General features: G+C 42.4%; 2 protein-coding genes across 5 annotated transcripts in view; both read left to right on the forward strand.

The window, feature by feature from the left end:
- The first annotated feature begins 1,642 nt into the window (after positions 1-1,642).
- Positions 1,643-15,505, forward strand: LOC143298006 (uncharacterized). Its single transcript, XM_076610651.1, has 7 exons — positions 1,643-1,697; positions 5,494-5,618; positions 7,932-8,066; positions 9,288-9,340; positions 12,036-12,094; positions 12,939-13,058; positions 14,565-15,505. The coding sequence occupies exons 1-7, from the start codon at positions 1,644-1,646 to the stop codon at positions 14,661-14,663; spliced, it is 645 nt and encodes a 214-aa protein (XP_076466766.1). The 5' UTR covers position 1,643; the 3' UTR covers positions 14,664-15,505.
- A 7,029-nt stretch (positions 15,506-22,534) lies between these two features.
- LOC143297914 (cGMP-inhibited 3',5'-cyclic phosphodiesterase 3A-like) overlaps positions 22,535-26,230 on the forward strand; it is a 35,133-nt gene continuing 31,437 nt past the window's right edge. For 3 of the 4 annotated variants that reach the window (XM_076610474.1, XM_076610473.1, XM_076610477.1), the window contains exon 1: positions 22,541-22,730. The gene's annotated coding sequence lies outside the window, so the exon portion shown is untranslated. Of the gene's footprint in view, positions 22,731-26,230 lie in introns of all 4 variants that reach the window. The other variant, XM_076610476.1, reaches the window with a different exon arrangement.

The following is a 26,230-nucleotide window of genomic DNA, read 5'->3' on the forward strand; positions in this document are numbered from 1 at the left end:
TTTCAAGCTTGGAGGCAATGGTGCTCCTGACCATAAAGCCTACGCCATAAAGGCGTCTCTCGGTCTCTGGCTTGCCTGACCAGTAGAGGGTGTACCCAGCGCCGTGTTCCTGGAGGCTGCCTTTCCCTGCAAAGCGGACTTCGCTGACGGCAGCAATGTCAATGTTCAGTCTCTGAAGTTCGTGTGCGACTAGAGCGGAACGCCTTTCTGGGTGGTTGCTGTCTGCAGAGTCACGCATGGTTCGGATGTTCCAGCATGCTACCTGTAGTCCTTTTGCACCTAATTGTGAGGCAGGTGCCGGCCTTTTCTTCTCTATTGTTGTTCGACCGCGTTTGGAGATGCCCGTTGACCGCGGCTAGCCAACTGGGGGGTATGGAGATGAGCATTTGTTTGGACCACCTTTTCTAGGCCCCTCTCCGTGTGGAGCAAGCAGTGCTGTCCCTAGAAAAGGCTGCTTGGTCGTTCAGGGTGCTGCCGAGTGATGCTGTCACCTCCGGGTCAACAATCAGGCGACCAATATCCTGAACCGCCTGCATGCAGGATTGGAACTGCGGCTTCCAGTGACATCTTCCACCTGCCGTTTTCGCCCCTTTCCCATCGCTACAGGGCTTGGAATAGTTGGTGGCGCAGACGTGGACGTGTCCTTCAAGCCTGCGCAATGGAATTTTTAGGTGGAGTGCAGTGTGCGCAGTACTGGCCCCACCCTTTACACCCGTGGTTCATCTGCCATAGCCTAGCAAGCTGGGACGGTGACAGTGAGGTCCTCAGGTCGTAGGTTTTATATCAGACTGTCCTTGTCCTAGCCTCTGGCTCAAAAACCTTCCTCGGAGGCACGGGGGCGCGGCTACTGAAAGTCGGGACATGGCCATGGACCCAGGGTCAATGCATGTCGAGACTGTCCTGCATTCCTTAGCACTTCATGGGTTTTACTTCAGACTTTTCCTTGTCTTAGATGGACTGCCTTCCCGGGCTGTCGAGCTCCATCTGCCCGCATGTGACAGGTAGCACAGGGTTACATGGTACCTGTGGCAGGTAGAGACCTGACCTGACTATCACACACAATTACACATGAAAATAAAGCGCATGTACACAACCTAAGTACGACTGAGAGAGAGAGAGACCACAGAGAGAGAGAGAGGGGAGGGGACGGAGAGAGAGAGATATCTTTATCTATCAAACGCACACACACACACACACACACACACACACACACACACAGATATATATATATATATATATATATATATATATATATATATATATAATTTATATCATATATATATATATATATATATATATATGTGTGTGTGTGTGTGTGTGTGTGTGTGTGTGTGTGTGTGCGTGCGTGCGTGCGTGCGCGCGCGCCTGCGCACGTGAATCAGTGTTCTGTTCAAGTTTCGTTTATTTATTTGTAGGCTATTTATTCATTGTATTTATTTATCTATCTATTTACTTACTTATTTCCTTATTTGTCTATGTATTTATTTACTCATTTTTCTTATTGATCCTTGCTCTTCAAACTGAAATCACTTCACAAATTCACGTCTTCAGATTTATGAATTATATTTGTAATTCGCGCTTCATCGTCTCGTGTTCGGGTGTTTCCGTGATTTCATCGGTTGCTTTCGTACAGTTGTGGCAATATGGCGGCTTCCAGTGGCCCGGTTGCTACTGCCGCTGCGAATGGCGATCTCGTGGTAACGTCTGTTTGTGTGTAGATTGTCATGAGTATCTGTTGATTGTGAACGTGGCGCTTGTGCCGTCATGTGGTTCATGATAGTTTTGATGGTATTTTGAGTAATATTTGGGCAGTAGTCATTCTGTCTGGAATGGCAGGTGTGCAAATGAGGTTTCAGTTTGATGTGTGTGTACATGTACGTGAGAGAGATCGAGAGAGATCGAACGACTCTAAATCTAGAATGATATGTGTGTGTGTTTTGTGGGGGAATAGAGTGGGGGTGATTCTGAGAATAAGAGAAGGTATATGTGCGTGTTTGTGATTGTACATATCAGTGTGTGGGTGTGCGTGTGTGTGTGTGTGTTGTTCGTCCCAATTTAGTGTCTTTTCACTATCAGTGATATTAGACGTTAAAAAAAAGGGGAGATGGAGGGGGGATTGGGAAGAGGAAAACAGAAAAGGTAGAAAACTACCAAAAAATGCATTAAAGGAATGTAGAAATAGGGCTATGAACTAATGCCTGTGAAAGTTCGACCATAAAAACCTCATCTGATAAAAACTTTACAAAAATCATCTGCAGAATAATTATTCTCTTTGAAATACTTTGGCAAGAAGGTATGTAACTGCCGACAGTGAAACAAACAATGATGCAAGCTGAACTGCTTACCACAGATGTATGTAACATTTTTACTATACTTTGTCTTCAGCGCATCAAGTTTTATAAGTATAGAGGTTATTAATCTTGTATAGCAAGCTGATGGATTCAGTATCTTTTCTTTAATAATATTCTCGGGGAATAATGTTCCTTTATGTTTTAAAAACTTTTCCTTCCATCAGTTATGAAATTGACCCCATGCTGAGTTTTCTAACAAAGTGTGTGTGTGTGTGTATGTGTGTGTGTGTGTGTGTGCGTGCGTGCGTGTGTGCGTGCGTGTGTGTGTGTGTATGTGTGTGTTGCCTCAGCATGACCACTTCTCCCAGACCAAATCAGTAATCCAGATGGGTGCGGTGATCAAAATGGTTAGCGAGCTGGATTCTCGCCTGAGTTTCCTGATTTTGATCCCAGTCACACCAATAGCATGTAGCACGGGTTGATGTTGGAGATGTGCAGACTAGCTATTGTGCCTTTATATGCAAGCAGAAGATTAAATATGCATGTTAAAGATCCTGTAATCCATGTTTGCATTTGGTGGGTTGTGGAAACAAGAGCATATTCCAGTATGTGTACCCCTGAAAACAGAGTATATATAAGCTTTGCCTGCATGATGGGGTAAATAAACAAAATGGTCATTCATGTTACATGTCTGTGTGTGTGTGTGTGTGTGTGTGTGTGTGTGTGTGTGTGTGTGTGTGACTGAAAGCTGACTTTGTAACACAGGAAACAAATTATTTATAAGTGCCCAAAGGGAGCTGTTTGTCTGCTCTACCCAGGTAGGCAGTTTGTTGTGCAAACGACTCAGTGTTTGAAAAGCGCTTAGAGCTTGGTCTCTGACTGGTGATAGGTGCTATATAAGTATCCATATCATAATAATCATCATCCTGATATGTAACTGTTATTAGTTTTAAAGTAGGATCATTAAAAAAAAAGTGTGTTTATTCACTAAATTACTTTTCTCTCTCTCTGATCTCTCTCCCCTTCACTGTCTCTATCTCTCTCTTCATTTCTCCCTCTTCTCATTGTCTTCTAGCTATGCATTGTTTTCTGTTTTAAATTGTTATTCATGTATCCATGTTTTATAGTGTGCATGCTTAATTGGTGAAATGATTTTATTTCATTTTTTATTATTCTTTCTCTTTTGAAGGCTGGATTTTTTTTAAGCATTTTCCTGCTTACTCTGTTACCATCAGAAATTAAAATGTGTTCAATTCGATTCAAGTGTGTGTGTGTGTATCTGTGTGTGTGTGTGTGTGTGTGTGTGTGTGTGTGTGTGCATGTTTAGGGCATTGCAGATTCTGTTATCTGTGTCTGTCTATCTATCTATCTATCTGTACACACATACACACTATCTATCTGTCTGTCTATCTCTCTATCTGTCTATGCACAGACACACTATTTATCTATCTATCTATCTATCTATCTATCTATCTATATATATATATATATATATATATATATACATGTAAAATATTCTCTCTCTCTCCATCTCTCTCTCTCTGTGTATATATATATATATATATATATATATATATATATATATATATATATATATATAGGGATGGGGGGGGGGGGGGGGTGGGTGGGGGTCTGTGTGCAAGTGTATTAGTTTTGCTATCAAAGTGGAATTTTTCTATGATACTGCCAGGAGCAACCCTTTAGTTGCTGTGTATTCTTTTGCTTGTGCTAAGAGTGTGTTGCACAGGGGACCTCAGTTAATCATCTCATCCAAATGGCTGGCACCCAGACCACCACTCGAGCTCTGTTGGATGGGAGAATGAAAATCCCAGTCTGTAAGGGAACACTTAATTTTACTTCCTTACCATACACATTACCACTATAGGTCACCGTCCCACACATACGCAAAAAGAACAGCAAATATAGTTATTTGACTGAAGGATTCAAGGTAATGTTGGGGGGTGGGGGGAGGGGGGGGGGATGGGGGTTTGCGGGGACTCTTATAAGCGACAGCATTGTGCCAGTCATGATCGATACGATTTTGCCTCACCACTGCACAAACTGTGGAAGGAAAGTAACTGCAATAAAACTGGACACCCGTAAGACTGGGTGTTGAGCACTGTGAGGTTGTTTCCCTTGGACTGTTGAGTCAGAGTCAGGTGCTGCTCAACCTTTGGTTCCAGGCACACAACACTTGTAATACTACTCTGTGCATCACATGACTGAAAGCATTCAAGGGGTGAATACAGGAAGAAATAGATGAACGAATAAATATAGGAACTAAAACAGACCATATAGAACAGATGAATAAATAAATGATAAAAGATAAATACATAAATGAATGAATAACTTTTTCGCCACCAAGTTTCTGTTTGAAAAACACCCCCCAGTGCCAAACATTTTAGACTGTTTTTAGATTATTCATGCTGTCGGTCACACAGTTCAGTTTGTGTAAAAAAATTATTAAAAAAAAAAAAAAAAATTTTAACTCAGTGGACTTGCTCACTTCAAACTCAGTCAAGTGGGACGGTTGGTCAATTTTCTGTTTTGCAGGAAATTATGCTGCTATACTGTGAAGCTTTGTTACAGTGTGAAAGACTGTCCATTTAACATGAGCTATTGATGTTGACTTAAATCACCTATGGTTATACACTGTCTTGTCGACAAAAGTTGTCTGTTGACCCCTAGATGTCGACTTAAATCACCTATGGTGGCGAACTGTCCAGTTGATAAAGTGGCCTTCGGTGGTAAACTTAGTCAACTAAAGTGGCCTATGGTGGTGAACTGTCCAGTTGATAAAATGGCCTTCGGTGCTAAACTTAGTTGACTAAAGTGGCCTATGGTGGTAAACTTGTCTAGTTGACTAAAGTGGCCTATGGTGGTAAACTGTCTGGTCGACTAAAGTGGCCTATGGTGGTAAACTTGTCTAGTTGACTAAAGTGGCCTATGGTGGTCAACTGTCTGGTTGACTAAAGTGGCTTTTGGTGGTAAACTGTCTAGTGGACTAAAGTGGCCTGTGGTGGTAAACTGTCTAGTGGACTAAAGTGGCCTTTGGTGGTAAACTGTCTAGTGGACTAAAGTGGCCTATGGTGGTAAACTGTCTAGTGGACTAAAGTGGCCTATGGTGGCAGACGAGATGAATGAAGGACTAAACAATAAAGGTACATCAATATCTGGTGATTTGTTGTTTTTTGTTTGACAGGCCGTGGAGCAGCTTGTGAGGAAAGGAGCGGATGTTAATGCCAGGTCCAGTGATGGCATGACGCCTCTGGCTGTTGCAGCTTTCTGGGGCTATGCCGACATTGTCAAGTTTCTGCTAGAAAACAGGCAAGTTATTTTTTGAAGCAGAAGTAGATTAGAAATATCTTGGTGGTCATGGTGAAACTGTCAAGTTTCTGCTGGGAAACAGGCAAGTTTCAAAGCCGAAGTTTATTAGTAACATCTTTTATTTTCCCCAACATTTTTTGTTCAAAGGTTTACAGATGAAAGTGTAATATTATATGCTGGGAAGTTACAACAGTATATTGCTCTGAATATCATTCTACATCAAGATGAATATTGGTAGAACAGTAAATGTTCATTCAAAACGTTGATCTATATGATAATATTATGCCCAATTTACAACAAAATGATATTGATGGCAGAATTTCAAATATCCATTCACACATTAATTCCACGTGGTATTACTATGCCCAGCTTACATCAACATATTATAGGCAGTACAATGAGTATTCATTCACATTCAGATTCCATGTAAGTATAAGAAGTATCCATATCATCATCATCCATGTAATAATACAATACTTGTCCCACATCAAAGCATTACAGTCCGAACAACAGTATTTGGAATATCCTGAAGGGGATTGTGGTCATGGTGACATTGTCAAGTTCCTCCTGGAAAATAAGCAAGTTTTTAAAGCAGAATTAGACTAGGAATATTTTGGTGCTAATGGTGGTCATGGTAAAATTGTCAAGTTTCTTCTGGAAAATAGGTAAGTTTTTTAAGCAAGTAGATTGATAATGATATTGGTGGTGGTAGCGGTCGTGTGAAATTGTCGAGTTTCTGCTGCTGTGGTATAAAACAGGCAAGTTTTTTTTAAAGCAGAAATAGGTCACGAATATCTTGGTGATGGTGGTCATGGTGAAATTGTCAAGTTTCTGCTGGAAAACAGGCAAGTTTTCATGCAGAAGTAGATCAAGAATATCTTGATGTCTTGGTGGTGATTTTGATCATGGTGAAATTATCAAGTTTCTGCTGGAAAATAGGCTAATTTCAAGGCAGAACTAGGTGAAGAATATCTTTATATCTTGTTGGTTATGGTGATCATGGTGAAATTATCAAGTTTCTGCTGGAAAATGGGCAAGTTTCAAGGCAGAAGTAGATTAAGAATATCTTGATATCTTGGTGGTGATGTTGATCATAGTGAAATTGTCAAGTTTCTGCTGGAAAATAGGAAAGTTTCAAGGTAGAAGTAGATCAAGAATATCTTGATATCTTGGTGGTGATGTTGATCATGGTGAAATTATCAAGTTTCTGCTGGAAAATAGGCAAGTTTCAAGGCAGAAGTAGATTAAGAATATCTTGATATCTTGGTGGTGATGTTGATCATGGTGAAATTGTCAAGTTTCTGCTGGAAAATAGGAAAGTTTCAAAGCAGAAGTGAATCTGATTAGAAATATCTTGCTAGTGACGGTGGTAGTGGTGTTTGGGGGTCATTTTCTAGTTTGTTTTGTTATTGTTGTCGTCATTGTTTGTTTGTTTGTCGTCGTTGTTTTGTCTGTCTACCAATAAGAATTTGTTGAAACTATTGAACTTTATGAAAGCTGGAGCAGACAGCAGCCATTGTAGAGTGTGGAGTGATGGCCTAGAGGTAATGCGTCCGCCTTGGAAGCGAGAGAATCTGAGCGCGCTGGTTCGAATCACGGCTCAGCCGCCGATATTTTCTCCCCCTCCACTAGACCTTGAGTGGTGGTCTGGACGCTAGTCATTCGGATGAGACGATAAACTTAGCGCTTAGTGCACTTAGCGCACGTAAAAGAACCCACGGCAAGAAAAGGGTTGTTCCTGGCAAAATTCTGTAGAAAAATCCACTTGGATAGGAAAGAGCCGTGATTCGAACCAGCGCACTCAGATTCTCTCGCTTCCTAGGCAGACGCGTTACCTCTAGGCCATCACTCCAGTGTGTGTGTGTGTGTGTGTGTGTTGTTGTGTTGTTCTTCAGTTTTAATGTCTATCTACATATTGTGATTTTAGAGAGAGAAAAAAAAAGATCCATGTACAAAGGAACGAGAACGCAGAGCAAAGTTAGCTGTAAACTCAATCAAATCAATGTGAAGCAATCTTTCAGACATTTCTAACAACAGTACAAATTTATCAACAACATCTGTAAACGATTGTTTCGGAAAATCTAGGTATTAAGGGCTTTAAGGCTTCACATTCAAAGAGTACATGCATGTTTGAGAGTAGTCCTCCCACAGTAGTGTGTGACGTTTTTGCTATCTTTTGTTTTATGTGTATGTGTGTGTGTTTGTGGGTGCGTGCGTGTATATGTGTGTGTGCATGTGTGTGTGTGCATGTGTGCATGCACGTGTGTGCATGTGTGTGTGTGTGTGTGTGTGTGTGTGTGTGTGTGTGCACAGAGCTGACATCAACCTGAGTAACCGCGGGACCCTGTGGACCCCGCTCCACTGCGCTTCCTTCCAAGGTCACGGCAAGGTCATCATGTATCTCATGGACCACTCGCCTGACCTCTATGCCAGGGACTCACAAGGAAGGTGTGTGTGCAGGAGGGGGGAGGGAGGGAGTGTCAGTGGGTGGAGGTGGGGGGGTTAGGGGGGGATGTGGGGGAGGGGGGTGCAGATCAGATCACGCTGTTTTCTTCCATGTTTCTTGTGATTTGTAATCTTAATTGTAAGAACAGTGGGTAGTTGTTTATTATTATTATTATTATGTTGTTGTTGTTTTTGTTGTTGTTATTGTTATTATTATTATTATCATCAATACTATTATTATTAAGAATTTTTTTCCATCTTTCGGTTCCGTTTGGAGGTAGAAACACACTAAGGAAACAGGAGGGGGGGGGGGGGATGAAGAAATAAAAAGCAAAGAATGAAAGATGGTGAACTACCAGTACAGTATAGAAAGAAAAAACAACAACAACAAAACTATGTGAATATCATTGACTGACTGGGTTTATCTCACTAATATGTCTTCTCTGTTTAAGTTAAGGCATACATCTATTAAAATTATATATACATATATATCTAAATTTGATAGAGTTATGAATGTGATTTTAACCCACTGGTCTTCATATTCAGTTTGCCATTTCGTAAGTATATAGAATACACAAAGAGACAACATCAAGAATAGTTACACAAGACAAAACATATATTCAAAGTCATTTACCTGTCTGTGCTGCTTAGCATGATGAAAGTTTGAAGTCACAAATGAATAATATTGTAGGTCTGGGATTTGTTGCTGTTATTGGTATTTTTCAAACTGGCTTTTGGCTGAATTAGAAAAAAAAAAAAAAAAGAAAAGAAAAAAAAAAAAGAAAGAAAGAAAAAAAAAAGAACAAACTTTTTTTTTCTCTCTATCCTAGGATAGAGGTATTTCTATGAAAGGAAAAGTACACGCATGCAACACAACTTTATCAAGTGCAAAGCAGACATGAGAAGCATCTTCATCATGAGCAGAAGGTACTTGTTTTCCCAGTCATAACTACTTCAGATCAGTATTATTTCTTTGACAAATGCAACAGAAAGGCTGCTTAATTGTGAGGAAATGTTAATACATCACGACAGAATGTTATTAATGTTCAGGACATTTTCACATCCAAGTATTCAAGTTTTCAACTGACCTGAATCGGCACTTGTATCTAAAATTTGCATGTTTGTCCAAGCAAGACATGGTTTCTGTTTGCCTTTGGTTTTAAACATGATAATATTGGAGGTACTGAGAATTTTTTTTTTTTCCTTTTTTTTTTCTCTCTACAGAACACCTGTTGATTTCGCATCAGCCATTGATGCGGTATGGGCATTTTTTGCTGGTATGTACATATATGTATTGTGGGTTAGTTTTGCTGTTGATGTTTGCATGTATAATTGTATGATACACATGTCATCCATATTTTTCTGTCGGTAACTGCATCTGTATGTGTTTGTGTGTGTCTTAGAGAGAGAGAGAGATAGAGAGAGAGAAGTTGGGTGATATAGGTAGTTGGTTTTTTTTTTTTTTAATCACACGTATTCAGAAGAAAAAAAAGGTTGATTTTGCTGTAGTTTGGTTTCCAGCTCTTTTCTTATGCAGCATGAAAGGAACACAAGTTGCATGAGGGTTTTGTCTGTATATGCGTGTTGTGTGGGTTTTGTTTGTGTGTGTGTGTGTGGGGAGGGGGTGGGGGGGGGGGGGGCTGTTTGGGTAGATGTGTGTTGTGTGGGTTTTGTTTGTGTATGTGTGGGCTTTGTTTGTTCGTATATCTGTGTTGTGTGGGTTTTGTTTGTGTATGTGTGGGTTTTGTTTGCGTACATGTGTGTTGTGTGGGTTTTGTTTGTGTATGTGTAGGTTTTGTTTGTGTGTATGTGTGTTGTGTGGGTTTTGTTTGTGTATGTGTGGGTTTTGTTTGCGTATATATGTGTTGTGTGGGTTTTGTTTGTGTATGTGTGGGTTTTGTTTCCATACATATGTGTTGTGTGGGTTTTGTCTGTGTATATATGGGTTTTGTTTGTGTGTATGTGTGTTGTGTGGGTTTTATTTGTGTATGTGCGGGTTTTGTTTGCATACATGTGTGTTGTGTGGGTTTTATTTGTGTATGTGGGTTTTGTTTGCATACATGTGTGTTGTGTGGGTTTTGGTTGTGTATGTGTAGGTTTTATTTGTGTGTATGTGTGTTGTGTGGGTTTTGTTTGTGTATGTGTGGGTTTTGTTTGCGCATATCTGTGTTGTGTGGGTTTTGTTCGTGTATGTGTGGGTTTTGTGTGTGTGTGTGTGTGTGTGTGTGTGTGATGTGGATTTTGTGTGTGTATGTGTGTTTTTTGTGTATGTGTATGCTGTGTGGGTTTTATTTGTGTATGTGTGGGTTTTTAATGTCTGTTTTGTGAGTGTTTTGGTTGTGTATGTTTTTGTGTGGGTTTTGTTTGTGTATGTTTGTGTGTGTGTTTGTGTATGTTTGTGTGTATGTTTGTGTGTGTGTTTGTTTGTGTGTGTGTGTGTTGTGGGTTTTGTTTGTGTATGTGCCATGTTATGTGGGTCTTTTGTTGTGTATGTTTTGTGAGGTTGTTTGTGTGTGTGTGTGTGTGTGTGTGTGTGTGTATTTTGAGGTTTTTGTTTGTGTATACATGTGTTGTGTGAGTTTTGTTTGTGTATATATTATATGATTTTTGTTGTTTTATTTTTGTTTTGTTGTGTATGTGGTGTGTGTATATCACTATATGTGTATGTTGTGGAGATTTTACTGTTCTTCTTTGTTTTTAGTATAAAAAAACCCCAGCTGATCAGTTAGAATGATGAGATAAGGAATGTTAGAAGAATATATAGTGCCTGTGAAACAGGGTTACTGCATTGGGTTTTTTTGTCTCATAGTTGTGATTTGGTTTACACCTTGTGATTCTGTTGTTGTAGTGCAGTTTTTACATGTGTCTGTGTGTGTGTGTGTGTGTGTGTGTGTGTGTGTGTGTGTGTCTGTGATTCAGCTTTCACCTTGTGATTCTGTTTACACCCTTTTTGTGGTTCTGTTTTCACATTGTTGTGGATCAGTTTTTACCATGTTTGGATTCAGTAATGCTTATATTTGTTTGTTTGTTTTTTTCTCTCTCTTTCTCGCTCTTTCTCTCTCGTGCTTTCTCTCTCTCTTTCTCTCTCTCTCTCTCTCTCTCTCTCTCTCTCTCTCTCTCACTCTCTCTCTCACACTCTCTCTCTTACGTTGTTGTGGTTTAGTTTTCACTGTGTTGTGATTCAGTTTTCACCTTGCTGTGGTTTAGTTTTCACCGTGATGTGATTCAGTTTTCACCTTGTGATTCAGGTTTCACCTGGCTGTGGTTTAGTTTTCACTGTGTTGTGATTCAGTTTTCACCTTGCTGTGGTTTAGTTTTCACTGTGATGTGATTCAGTTTTCACTCTGATATGATTCAGTTTTCACCTGGCTGTGATTCAGTTTTCACCTGGCTGTGATTCAGTTGATAATGATAATGATAATAATGATAATAATTTGTATTTTTGTATTTGTATTTCTTTTTGTCACAACAGATTTCTCTGTGTGAAATTCGGGCTGCTCTCCCCAGGGAGAGCGCATCGCTACACTGCAGCGCCACCCATTTTTTTTTTATGTTTTACTGTGTGCATTTTTTTTTATTTGTTTTTCCTATCGAAGTGGATTTTCTACATAATTTTGCCAGGAACAACTATTTTGTTGCCGTGGGTTCTTTTACGTGCGCTAAGTGCATGCTGCACACAGGACCTTGATTTATCGTCTCCTCCAAATGACTAGCGTCCAGACCACCACTCAAAGTCTAGTGGAGGGGGAGAAAATATTGGCGGCTGAGCCGTGATTCGATCCAATGCACTCAGATTCTCTTGCTTCCTAGGCAGATGCGTTACCTCTAGACCATCACTCCACTAAAAATGATAATAATGATACTACTACTGCTACTACTACTACTGAGTTTTTATGTAGCACCTAATCTTGTTTTCACCTGGCTGTAATGCAGTTTTCTCCAATTGTTTACCTGCAGTAACGCCTGTTTCAGCTGCCGGCTGTAAGAAGACGTCCAAAGCAGACCTCATCAGAATGGACATCGTGAAAAAGGTCAGCCACTGCCATTCGTACATGTTACATTATGTTAGGTGTTATGATTCGTTGTGTAAATCTTTTGGGATGCCTGGTTCCTTTGACTACGGTGAATGTGGCTCATTTGTTTTTGATGTTGTTTTGAGACTGTGATATTATCTGTGTTGATTGTTTTGTTTATTGTTTTTGCACATACTTTTATGTCACTTCGTCTTAAATTTGTATATTTCATTGTAAAGCACGGTGAGACCTATGTGATTTTAAGACTGTGATATTATCTGCGTCGATTGTTTCTGCACATACTTTTATGTCACTTCATCTTAAATTTGTATATTTCATTGTAAAGTATGGTGAGACCTATCAGAGATGGGAGTACTACACTGTATAAACCAGCATTTTAGTAGTTGTAGTAGTAGTAAAAAAAAAAACCCCAAAAACACACAAACAAACAAACAGAATAGTCAGAGTGTGTGTGTATATGTTATGTGTGTCCATGTGTGGGTGCCAGTGTGTGTGTGTGTGTGTTTATGTGTGTCTCACTCTCTCTCTCTTCCTATATATATATACATATATGCGCCTGCATATGTGTGACAGTATATATGTCTGTATGTGCCAGTGTGTATGTATGTATGTGTGTGTGTGTGTGTGTGTGTGTGTGTGTGTGTGTGTGTGTGTGTGTGTACGTGCACATATTATACAAACAGAACCATAAAAAGACAGACAGACAGACAGAGGAGAGGGAAACACACACACACACACACACACACACACACACACACACACACACACACACAAACAAACAAACAAACAAACAAACACACACACACACACGTGTTATCTGTGTGTCCCACCCGGTTGACAGGTGTCACCTGACGACCCAACGATACCTCAGTCCGATCTGTTGGGCCTGACCCGCCCAGGCTCGGCATACATCTTTAACTCTGATTCCTTGTACGGCCGACAACGAGGCGACCAAAACCAGGTCCGTGTCTGTGTAACCAGGCAGCCAATGTCTCCAGGTTTTTTTTGTCTGGGGATGATTTAAGTGGACAATTTAGATAAAACAAACAGTGAATGGTGCGATAAGAGTGTGTGTCTCGCGTAGCTCAGCTGGGACCAGATTTTAGAGTTGTGAGCTTTACAGGTTACGAGTAGTCGAGAGTCATGGGCCTTCTTCTTCTGTCTGGCCATGTCAGTGCGTTTGTCTGAGTTTTTTTGTGTTTTTGTTTCTTTGGGATTTGGGGGTTGGGTTTTTTTTTTTGTAGGACTGTGTAGTGTCATGAAAATGAAGCTTTTCTTTTTGCTTGGTTGCTAGATGTTTGCTTGACGTCTCTTAAATCTTTGTCAGAACTTCTAGGCGTTCCAGCGTTGGGCCAGTAGAGCCCACACTAGCTGGGTTTTTTTTGTTTTGTTTTGTTTTTGTGTTGTTGTTGTTGTTGTTTTTTTTTGGGGGGGGTGCGAAGGGGGGGGGTGTTTGTTTTTTTGTTTGTATTTTTTTTTTTACTGAAGTGTGTTACACTGGTAGTGATTTTGGAGTGAATTTTAAAAATAGTGTCTTCTTATTGGGATTGGGAGCTAGTGGAATGATGGTGTGTGTGTGTGTGTGAGTGTGTGCATGTGGGGTGCGGACGTTGGGTGAATCTTAAAAATAGTGTCTTCTTATTGGGATTGGGAGCTAGTGGAATGATGGTGTGTGTGTGTGTGTGAGTGTGTGCATGTGGGGTGCGGACGTTGGGTGAATCTTAAAAATAGTGTCTTCTTATTGGGATTGGGAGCTAGTGGAATGATGGTGTGTGTGTGTGTGTGTGAGCGTGTGCATGTGGGGTGCGGACGTTGGGTGGATGGATGGGGTAGAAGGAGTGGGGGGAGGGGGTGAAGGCAGAGAGAGAGGGAAAGGGTTTTTGAGAGAAAGAGAGAAGGGGGGGGGGGGGAGAACATTGAAGAGTGTGTGATCTTGAGATGGAAAGGGGAGAGGGACACACACAGTGTGCGCACGCGTGCCGGTGTGCATGTGTATGCACATGCGTGTATGTGTGTGAGTGCTTGCGCACGCTTGTGTGTGTGTGTGTGTATGTTTGCATGTGAGTGTGTGTGTCTGATGATGATTTAACGTACATACGATACGTCCTTAATCAGCTTACGCTCTAACTTGAATTCAACGTACATACTTCCTCAATCAGCTTACACTCTCTCTAACTTTGTTCCGTAATTGATCGTTGCACGCAACATTGAACAAGCAATGAATCTCAGTACCAGAGATACCTGTCTCTCTTTCTTTTCTTTTTTCTTTTTTTTTTCTCAAGGCCTGACTAAGCGCGTTGGGCTACGCCGCTGGTCAGGCATCTGCTTGGCAGATGTGGTGTAGTGTATATGGATTTGTCCGAACGCAGTGACGCCTCCTTGAGCTACCGAAAAAAACGGAAATGTACCAGTGTGTAGATGATAGTCAAACCAGCCTTGAGACGTGAGACTTGGTGACTTTGTGCAGCTGGCAGCAGCAGCGACAGGGGACGTGTTGGCCGGGGTGGACGATGCCGAGCCCTGGGAAAGACGCTCCCAGCCTGCCCTCACCATGTGGAACAACTGACTGAAGAACGACCTATAGGTTATAGTTATTTTTATCACTGTGCTGCTGATTGCTGATGCTGAAATAGCAGTTCGTCCAGTATTTGTGTGCGTGTGTGTTTGCGTGTGTGTGTGTGTGTGTGTGTGTGTGTGTGTGAAAGTCAGTCTGAGTCAAAATGTTTATTTTAAGATGGTAAATTGTGTGTGTGTGTGTGTGTGTGTGTGTGTGTGCAAATCCAGAAGTATGTCCGAGATCTTATCCCCTAACTTAGGTGTGTATATGTTGGTGTGTTGTTGTTGTTGTTGCTTGGGGGGTGGGGGGTGAAGGGGTGCAGGGTTGTGTGTGTGTGTGTTTCCTCCCTTCCCTGATGGTTATGGTTCGAACATTTTTGGGGTGTGGTAATTGTGTTTCACAACACATGCGCTGTAGAAATTATCTTCCTGTTTTTTTGTTGTTGTTTTTTTTATCCTATAACAGTCACCAGTGGAGACTAAGTTTGGATTTTTTTTTTTTAATGCACCTTTGCTCCACTTTTTTTTCTTCTTTTTTTTTCTTTTTTTTTTTTTTTTTAAAGAGTGGTTGGAGGGTGTAGAAGGAGTGCATCAAGTTGTGCCAGATGATGATACTGTTGATGATGATAATGTGAGACAGTAAGCAGTGATGAATGGGAATAGATAGTTTACTGGCTTGAGTGTGTTTGTGATTAAAAAAAATTGTTTTATGGAACATGTTTGCACCTCGTGGACTAGTTAACCACACGTAAACAAGCGTTATGTAAAAAGATTTACTCCCATATACATATCCTGTATGTGCACGTATTTGAATGCACACACACACACACACACACACAAATACACATACACTTATCAGCATTCAACACATGCAGCATGCACACACTTATACATGCATGTCTAAGCAATGCTGACAGATGTAGTATACTAGCTGAATGAAAACTGGAATGAATGTAAAATCCCTTTACCTTATGCATGTGTGCCTTATTTTCAGTTAAAAGCACTTCATTAATGAAACATTTGTGATAATTATTTGCATTTCTTCTTTTTTTCATTTCTATTTAACTCCTCATTTATTTCATTATTTCTTTTTCTTTTTTTTTTTGTGATTGCATTTATGAACACATAATTATATACAATGCTTTGTCACTGTTTTTTGGGTTTTTTTTTTCAGTATTGAAAATGATTAAACTTTGTATACTTCTACTCATTTTTTTTGGTGTCATTTGTATAAGTCTTTTTCTTTTTTTTTCTTTTTTTTTTTTTTTTTTTTTTTTGCAGTGGTTATTTAAGCAATGAGATGGTCTTAGCCACGTAATGTAATATGCAATGTAGTGTAACGTAAATTAACATAAAATTTTATAGTACGCTTTTCCTATCAACGTCTGAGGTGCAATACATATTAACAAAAAATCACTGAATGAATGACTGGATAAGCATACAAAATTCTGATATCAAAATGTAGAGAAAAAAAATTGTGCTTGTAGTTCAAAACATGCACACACACACACACACACACACACACACACACACACACACACTCACAGATACACCTGTATTATATCGTATTGTGTTGCTTTATATTAAGTTCAGTTCTTGTCAGAACAGATTTCTGTGTGTGAGGTTGGGACTGTTCTCTCCAGGGGACAGTGCATCGCCACAGTACAGCGCCACCCTTTCTCTTCCTAGGTAGTCTGTAAGTTTATATATGATTTACTTCTTTTTTTTTTAAAGAAAAACGGGATTTTACTATTGAACTAAGACAGGGATTTCTTCTTCTTCGTTCGTGAGCAGCAACTCCCACGGTCACTCGTATATACACGAGTGGGCTTTTACGTACCATGTAGGCAGCCATACTCCGTTTTCAAGGGTGTGCATGCTGGGTGTGTTTGTTCTTGTTTCCATAACCCACCGAACGTTGACATGGATTACAGGATGTTTAACGTGTGTATTTGATCTTTTGCTTGCGTATACACACGAAAGGGCTTCAGGCACTAGCAGGTCTGCACATAAAATTATGTCGACGTGGGAGATCGGAAAAATGTCCACCCTTTACCCAGCAAGCGTGTTACCGAGATTCGAACCCGGGACGCTCAGATTGAAAGTCCAACGCTTTAACCACTCGGCTGTTGCACCCGTCAGACAGGGACAACTCTGTTGTTGCCCGCATGGTTTGTTTTATGTGAACTGAGTGCATGCTGCACATGGGACCTTTTGCTTGCCGTCTCATTGGAAAGATTATATTGTATTGTATTGTGTTGCATTGTATTGTATTGTATTTCTCGTTTTTGCCACAACACATTTCTCTCATTGTGTGAAATTCGGGCTGCTCTTCCCAGGAAGAGCGCGTCGCTACACTGAGAGCGCCACCCCTGTTTTTGTTTTTTTTTTTTTTTGTTTTGTTTTTTTCTGCCTGCAACTATGATTTTATTTGTTTTCCTATCGACCCCCGTAAACGGAGTATGCCTGCCTATATGGCGGGGGGAAAAAATGGTCGTACACGTAAAAGACCATTAATTTTATCTTTTTTTACGAGTGAACGTGGGAGTTGCAGCCCACGAATGAAGAAGTTTTCCTATCGAAGTGGATTTTTTTACAGAATGTTGCCAGGGACAACCCTTTTGTGCCATACGTGCATGGGTTCTCTCATGTGCATTTTGTGCATGCTGCACACGGGACCTCGGTTTATCGTCTCACTGGAAAGACTGGTGCCTTGATATACCACTCTAGGTCTTGTGTAGAGGGTGAGTTTAGGGAATGGGTGGGGCTGGAGGTGAAGTAATGTACCTAGTCCGTGTTGGAATCGAACTCAGAACACTCGCTTCATAATCAAGCTCTATCTCCAGCTCTTGACCACCGCTGCAAATAATGCATGAGTAGACAGAGAGGCACAGGCGCTCACACGCATACAGTCGCACGCGCGCGCGCGCACACACACACACACACACACACACAAACACACACGCGCGCGCGCGCGCGCACGCACTGAAAGTGAAAAGACGCTGAACTAAAGAACGAACACGTGCTCTTCTAATATCACTGACAGTGAAAAGACGTTAAACTAAAGAACGAACACGTGTGTGTGTGTGTGTGTGTGTGTACTGGCATGCATATACGTGCATGATCCGGTACGTGCATGCTGTGTTAGTGTATGTGTAAGTACAAGTCTTTATCTCCACGTGCGGAAGTTCTTGTAGAATCGAGTCGACGTTTGGCTTTAAAGTCCATAGTTGTTCAGAGTTGGGTCTTGAGTGCAGGGCAAGCACTCGGCAGACTTCACACTGCGGCAGAAAGAGATCAAGGTGGCAGAATGGTTAATGGCTGAAGGTCTGCAGATACAGTGTTCGTGAGAGTCTTGGTTCGAATCTCGGTCTCGGCCTTTCACCTCCCCTCCCCCCCGCCACCCTCCCCCAAGAATGACCTGAAAATCAACCCAAGCGTCTTTTTTGTGTTTTTTGTTGTTGGTTTTTTGTTTGTTTGTTTTTTTGTGTTTTTTTTTGTATTTTTACCTGCGTGCAGTTTTATTTGTTTTTCCTATCGAAGTAGATTTTTCTACAGAATTTTGCCAGGAACAACCCTTTTGTTGCCGTGGGTTCTTTAACGTGCGCTAAGTGCATGCTGCACACGGGACTTCGGTTTATCGTCTCATCCGAATGACTAGCGTCCAGACCACCACTCAAGGTCTAGAGGAGGGGTAGATAATATCGGCGGCTGAGCCGTGATTCGAACCAGCGCGCTCAGATTCTCTCGCTTCCTAGGCGGACGCGTTACCTCTATGCCATCACTCCGTTATTGTGTGAGACGATAAAATCGAAGCCTCGTGTGCAGCATGCACTAATTGGCGCACAGGAAAAGAACCCGTGGCAACGTAAGTGTTGTTCTCGGGCAAAATTTCGTTGAATAAATCCACTCTTGATAGGTCAGCAAAAATATACGGACGCACCTAAGGCGCGTTTTGGGGTTATGCTGCTGGTCTGGCAACTGCCTGACAGATGTGGTGTAGCGTATATGGATAAAACCCACCTCTTCCCAAAATAGCCTCCTTTCCCTGCCTCTCCCTTGTCCTCAGTTTCTCAGTCCAGTTTTGGAGTTATGCATGCGTGCGAATGACTGGTCGGAAAGCGCTTTGATTTGTCTCTGCACAAGATTCAGCGCCATATAAATACCAATATTATTATTATTATTATATATCAGAACGCAATGACGCTTCCTTGAGAATCGGAAACAGCATGCAAACACTGATTCTGGGCGGAATGCGCTGAATGAATAGCGCATATGGACATGTCCGAACCGCAGTGCCTCAGTCCTTCTCGAGAAACATCAGAAGGCAGACACTGACTTGACGCGAGCGAGCGTGCTGGGTATGATGAATATGCATGACCATGACGAACCACCATCAAGAGAATGGACAACATGGCCAAATGGTAGATCCTGTCATCGATTTTATGTCCGCGGTTCACACAGGATTGCCGTGCCAGGAATAGTGGAAGCCGGCATCGGTCAGGGCTCATTCCAGAAGAGCTCCACGTGCAGTCTCAGTGCCAGTAAAGTCTGACTGAAGTCCACTCAAACAGCATGCATCGATGACTGTATAGTTGCCCGGCACACACTGACGCTTGATTGCCGACTCATTTTCATCGCCACAAGTCTCCGCACGCGCACAGAGACACGGACCCGGACACAGACACACACACACAGACAGAGGCACACACACACACACACACACGCACGTACGCACACACACACACACACACACACACACACACACACACACACACACACACACACACACACACTCACTCACACACTCACTCACTCATATCCAACGTGCGCGCGCGCATACACACATAATTTATGTCAGTAGCATGCAGCGAGTGTTTACAGTACTCGCGCGCGCGCGCGCGCACACACACACACACACACACACACACACACACACACAAATACACGCACGCACACACACACGCACAAATACACGCACACACGCTCGCGCGCGCGCACACACACACACACACACACACACACTCACAGAACCAGCACGCAGCCAATGTCTAAAGCACACACACACACACACACACACACACACACACACACATTTCGGAGGGCAGAGAGACAGATGTAGGAGGGATGGACATGTCGGAGGCATGAGGACAGACAGTGGAATGACCATGGAACATCCTGCTTGGGAAGAGAGCCAGACGTTTAAAAAAAACAACAACAACAAACAAAAACCAACAACAACAAAAAACAACCACTCTCCCATTGCGACCAAAACTGCAACAAACAAAATGCAGCACCCCCATCCACCCCTCCACTCCCCGCCCCTTCCCCCTCACCCACCCCCTACGCCCACCGCCGCTTCCCGCTCGCCGCTCTCCCCACCCACCGCCACCTCACCCCTATCAGAATTACACACCCACGTTCACTCACCACTCACCCCTCCCCAACAGTGTTCAGTCTAAAAATCACAGTATGTGGAAAGACGTTAAACCGAAGAACACACACACACACCACAGTGTTCCACCTCCCCACCGCACACACTCACCCACCCACTGCTCTCTCCCCACCAAACCACCCACAACTCCGAAACCAAGGACGGGACTTAACACACGCACGCGCGCGTGTGCACACACACATACACACACACACGCACACACATACACACACACGCACACATACAAACACACACACACGCACGCACGCACATATACACACACACACACACACACACATACACGCGCGCGCGCGCACGCACGCACGCACGCACATACACTCAGACACACACACACACACACACACACACACAGCGGCAAGCCAGCAATGGTTGTGACACCGGTGTAGCATCCCAGACTGTCCCCCACCCCAGGAAATGTCCCCCGAGGACTTTCTCACCGTTCATAAAGTCCCATGCAGACATTTTCAGCGGCCAAAATGTCCCCCTGTTTTGCGTTTTAGCCTCGTTTTGAAATATCCCCCTTGCCCTGAAAATGACACCCCTCATTGTATCCCGTAACGTCCCCGCCGCCGAAAATGCTCCCCCCCCCCACCCCTCCCCGCCCCCCTCCTCACGCCCCCAGCTTTTCTCCAACAGAACAATTGCAACATCTGCAAGCACGCGGTGTGTGTGTGTGTGTGTGTGTGTGTGTGTGTGTGTGTGTGTGTGTGTGTGTGTGTGCCCATAATATTATGTATGAGTCTGTACCAATATTGGTGTAGGTCGTGTCAGCAGTCAAAACACGGTCCTCTATCTCTAAAGTATACTAACCGTCACATCAAGAACAGCGGAAGCAGTTAAATCTCTCTCTCTCTCTCTCTCTCTCTGTGTGTGTGTGTGTGTGTGTGTGTGTGTGTGTGTATGTGTGTGTTTTTGTGTGTGTGTGTGTGTGTGTGTGTGTGTGTGTGTGCTTTTAGCGATGACTGTTTGATTTTTCTTTGCAAGAGTGTTAAAAGCTGGATGTATCGACCAGCGTGGGTGATGAAAACTGGGGGCGGGGGGTGGTGGGTGGGGGTGGGGGGATGCAGAACATAGAAAAAAAAAGTCGAGAAAAGAGCATTTCGCAGAACTGTTGGCCTGTACATAAGACGAAGAGACATTTTGCACCACAGAGGCAATTCGTATTTTTTAGTTGTTTTTTTTGTTTTTTTTGCTTTTGTTTTTACAATTGTTATTTTATTTTGTGTGTGGCAAAAATTCGATTGTTCATTGTTTTATTGAGGACATGAAAATTTTGTTACACCACATGTTTGTTTCTCTCTTAAAAGTTTATGTCCGTGCTATGTCATTTGTTTGTTTTTCAAACTGTTATTTCAGCACATGTCTCACTTTCTGTCTGTCCCTCTCTCTGTCTGTCTCTGTCTCTCCCCCATATAAATATCTCTTCAGTTTTGTCAACTGAGGCATGTTCAGATATTTTACCCAGTGGCATTATCACGCTGACAGAAAAAACAGGGAAAACTCAGGGAATATATACCAAAGATTTTGCATTGAAAATGTTTTTTTATCACTTCAATAACTTTCACAAAAACCTACATGTGCGCGCGAAAATGCATACAGACACACATTAGCACGCTCCTCGGCTCCCCTCCACACACACTCACACACACACGCATGCACACATCAGACAAAGACAATTACAGACACAATCACACACACACACACACACACACACACACACACACACACACACACACATCACACACACACACACACACACACCACACACACACACACACACACACACACACACACACACACACACACACACACATGAGCGCGCGCGTGAAAATACTTGTTATATTCATAAGCATGAACCCAGTGCTTGTACGGCATACAACTGGATGTATACACTTATACACCGGCTTACATGCTGGCTTTGAACAAGAAAACAGACACGGACACAGAAATATATAAACAGACTCACAGACACTCCCCCACCCCCACCCCCACGCCCCCAACCTCCTAGAATTACAATACACACAGAGACACACACACGCAGACACAGACACACACACACACACACACACACATATACATACACACACACACACACCACACACACACACACACACACACACACACACACACACACACATACACACACTTCTCAACCCACTCCCTGGAGAGGGGGGTGGGCATTTTTAGCAAAGGGGACGGTACGGGATACATAGGAAGGACATTTTCAGGGTAAGAGGGACATTTCAGAACGAAGCTAAAACCCAAGAAAGGGGACATTTTGGCCGCTAACAATGTCCACAGGGGACATTCCTGCGGTCGATTTGTCCCCCGGGAACGTTTCCAGGTGGGTGACAATCTGGGATACTACACCGGCTTCTCGTCTGGGTGTCGCAACAGAGTCGTTTGCCATTTGCGTGATAGTGGCTGCAAGATTCACTTGGGCCGGGCCAGATATCATTCACCAGTATTGTGGTGGCTGTGTTGTGCATACAGTGTTCGACGTTACAGTTCATCGACTTCTGTACTTATTTTGAAAATCGACGTTTCGTTTTGTGAGGGAGTTTGATTACTTTTAAACTTTTTTTTGTTTTTCGTGTGTGTATTTCGTTTCAGCACTGTCTGGTTTGTATTATTCTTGTTCTTCTTCTTGTTCTTCTTCTTCTTTTTCTTTTTCTTCTTCTCCTCCTCCTCCTCCTCCTTCTTCCTCTTCGTTGTCGTCTCTTCTTCTTCCTCGTCGCCTTCTTCTTCGTCTTCTTCTCCTCCTCCTCCTCCGTCGCCTTCTTCTTCTTGCTGCTACTATTACAACAACAACTACCGCTGCTGGCGATAACAATGCCACGACTGCCGTAACATCGATGTACATTTTGCCATTCCTGTATTTTGTTCCTATTTATCAGTTGATGAATACTGCTGCTGCTGCTGCTGCTGCTGCTGCCATGACTATCCTAACATCCACGTACATTTTGTCATTGAGCTGGCATTCCTGTATTATTGTGCCTATCTGTCAGTTAGAAGTAGTAGTAGTAGTAGTAATAGTGGTAGCAGTAGTAGTAGTAGTAATGATTGATAATAATGATGATAATAACAATAATAATTAAACCATGGGTGAACACTATTCAATGGGCATTTTGCCATTGAGTTGTTATATTGTTCCTATTCATCAATTTATGAATTTTTTTTAATTAAAAAAAATTGAATTAAATGATAGACAATACCAAGGCTGTCATAACAACATCTATGTATAATTTTTTTTTTCCCCTGAAGTCAAGTCTGCAGTGTCTCAGTACATGTCATGTCTGTTTTGTCAAGACGTCACATCTGTTTCAATGAAATCGCGCTATATTACATGGGACAGCGCGTTCCTGTAATGCAATTTTTCTGTTCTCATGGCTCACAGGTGTGGTATCCAGTATCATAGGCTTCTGTGAACGTTCACAGTTGGCAGAAAAACAAACAACAAAACAAACAACAATGGTGCTCTAGTTTAACAGGGATTCCTTGCTATGCTGCGTGCCTAAGAGGCACGAACTGTCACGATCTGTAAACCTAAACGAGAGGTGGACCACGGGGCCACAAAGTTGCATAACGGGCATCTCAGCTGCCTCATGAACGTGAGACTAAGATTGCTTGTTTCCAGCATAGACTTGCACTGCGGAGAAAGCGAACATGAGTATGTGTGGAAACACGGGGACAGAATTAGGGTAGCTGAGTAGACAAACAAGCCAGCATGCAGGTTGAACAGTTTGGCATCAATATTTTAAATGCTGTTTTTTTGGTTGTTGGTTTTTGGGTTTGTTTGTTTTTTGTTTTGTTTTGTTTTTTGTTGTTGTTTTTTGTTTTGTTTTGTTATATTCATCAACGCTCACGCGTTCAAATACATAATACACACACAAATAATAGTCAGCATATATACACATCGTCAAAATTCATTACACTTGACAGCCCATTTACAACTACAATTAAATTTAGGTATATCATGACCCTCTGACTGACTGATAGATAACGTCAGAAAACATAAACCAGTGTATTTCTGAGGTACATTTCATGTGTTTTTCTCTTCTCACAGCAGTTTAAAAAAAAACCAAAAAAACAAGAGAGGCAAGGCCTTCAAGACTCACTTGTGATACACTTTAAAAAAAAATCCAAGCTTTTTATGTATTGAGTATAATTTCAAAATGTAATGTTTACGATGAGAAAGATCAGTTTAAAGCAAATTAAGTCCCCTAGCATTAATTACAGAGTAATTTCCCTTTTTTACTATCTCCACCAAAACGTTTGCAAAATAAATAAAACTTCCATGCTTAGCAAAAGAAGTTCCTGTTTGAACAAAAAATGATAATAATGACTGCTCTTGTTGTTGTGTCAGAATATCAGATCAAAGTGCCAAGTTTAGAGAATACAAAAAAAATATAAGTATAAAAGTAAATGCAGTTTGCATATAATTAGGCTTCATTTTTTTTTTTTTTTTTTTTTTGTGCCCATCCCAGAGGTGCAATATTGTTTTAAACAAGATGACTGGAAAGAACTGAATTTTTCCTATTTTTATGCCTAATTTGGTGTCAACTGACAAAGTATTTGCAGAGAAAATGTCAATGTTAAAGTTTACCACGGACACACACACACACACACACACACACACACACACACACACACACACACACACACAGACAACCGAACACCGGGTTAAAACATAGACTCACTTTGTTTACACAAGTGAGTCAAAAATTGGGGGGAGGGGGGCGAGGGAGGGTTGGGGGTGGGGGGGGAGGTATTTTCAATCATAGACCTACATGAGTACCACAGCCTTGATGATGGCACTGGGTAGTTTGATGATTATTATTCATGGGTCTTGTGTCAGAAACTGTTCACTATAAACTAAGCATTTTTAGACGTCTCACCTCGGGTGTTTGTTTTTTTCCCTGTGTGTGTGTGTGTGTGTGTGTGTGTGTGTGTTTTACCAACCATGTCAAACTCCGAGGGTAAATGGATGAGGGAGGGGGGCGGGACGAGGAAAGTAGAGGGCGGGGGGACGGGGTGTGGGGGAGGGTAATGTACAGAACCCTTTCCTTTGTATCGCCGTTCTTCCCACCCACACATGCCGCTCTTTCCAGCACGCAACAAGCTCCTCCTCCTCCTCTTCCTCCTCCTCCTCCTCCTCAAGGCACGAGGACAGTCTGACTACCAAGACAGTGCGCGTGATGCAACAAGAACAACTGCAAGCACAAAACAACTTGTTGTGGCACAGAGCGGATGGAAGAGCCTAGTATGGTCGTTACCCGCTACTAACTGTGTGTAGTATGTTTCAGTTTCAGTTTCACTTTCTCAAGGAGGCGTCACTGCGTTCGGACAAATCCATACACGCTACACCACATCTGTTGAGCAGATGCCTGACCAGCAGCATAACCCAACGCGCTTAGTCAGGCCTTGAGTGCATGCTTACATATTTGTGTACCTATGAAAGTGGATTTCATTTTACGTAATTTCGCCAGAGGACAACACTCTCGTTGCCATGGGTTCTTTTTCAGTGCGCCAAGTGCGTGCTGCACACGGGACCTCGGTTTATCGTCTCATCCGAAAGACCAGACGCTCAGTTTGATTTTCCAGTCAAACTTAGGAGAAAGGGCGAGAGCGGGATTCGAACCCACACCCTCACGGACTCTCTGTATTGGCAGCTGAGCGTCTTGGCACAGAGCGTCTGTGTGTAGTATGGAACTGACCAATGGTGTAGTTCGGTCAAGGTAGGCATTCAGTCACGCGTAACTATCAAAAAGTTAGAACCAAGCAATGCAACTGTGTCCTGCAGGTAAGGCGGAGTAGCCGAATGATCAGAGCACTGGGTTCTGGCCCTAGATTCCTGTGTTCGATTCCCTCTTTCGGCGCATCTGGTGGGGTTAAGGGTGGTGAATTTTCATATCTCCCAGGTCGACACACCTGCTAGTGCCTGAACCACCTCTGGTTACGCATACCCAGATTCAAACACTCGACTGTTGGCCGCCGTTCTTTCTCTGTCTCTGGACCTTGCAATTGGAATGAACTTCCTCTTTCGCTTCGTCAAGTCTCCACACACAGCTCTTTCAAGTCTGGCCTTAAAACCCACCTCTTCCCAAAATAGCCTCCCTTGC

This window comes from Babylonia areolata, chromosome 23, assembly GCF_041734735.1.
Source record: "Babylonia areolata isolate BAREFJ2019XMU chromosome 23, ASM4173473v1, whole genome shotgun sequence".
NCBI classification, from domain to species: domain Eukaryota; kingdom Metazoa; phylum Mollusca; class Gastropoda; order Neogastropoda; family Buccinidae; genus Babylonia; species Babylonia areolata.

Excerpts from the sequence above, each read along its gene's own strand:
- LOC143298006 (XM_076610651.1), top strand. The coding sequence starts at position 1,644 with ATGGCGGCTTCCAGTGGCCCGGTTGCTACTGCCGCTGCGAATGGCGAT. Across the intron at positions 1,698-5,493 it reads CTGCGAATGGCGATCTCGTG|GCCGTGGAGCAGCTTGTGAG; the intron begins GTAACGTCTGTT and ends TTTGTTTGACAG. Across the intron at positions 5,619-7,931 it reads AAGTTTCTGCTAGAAAACAG|AGCTGACATCAACCTGAGTA; the intron begins GCAAGTTATTTT and ends GTGTGTGCACAG.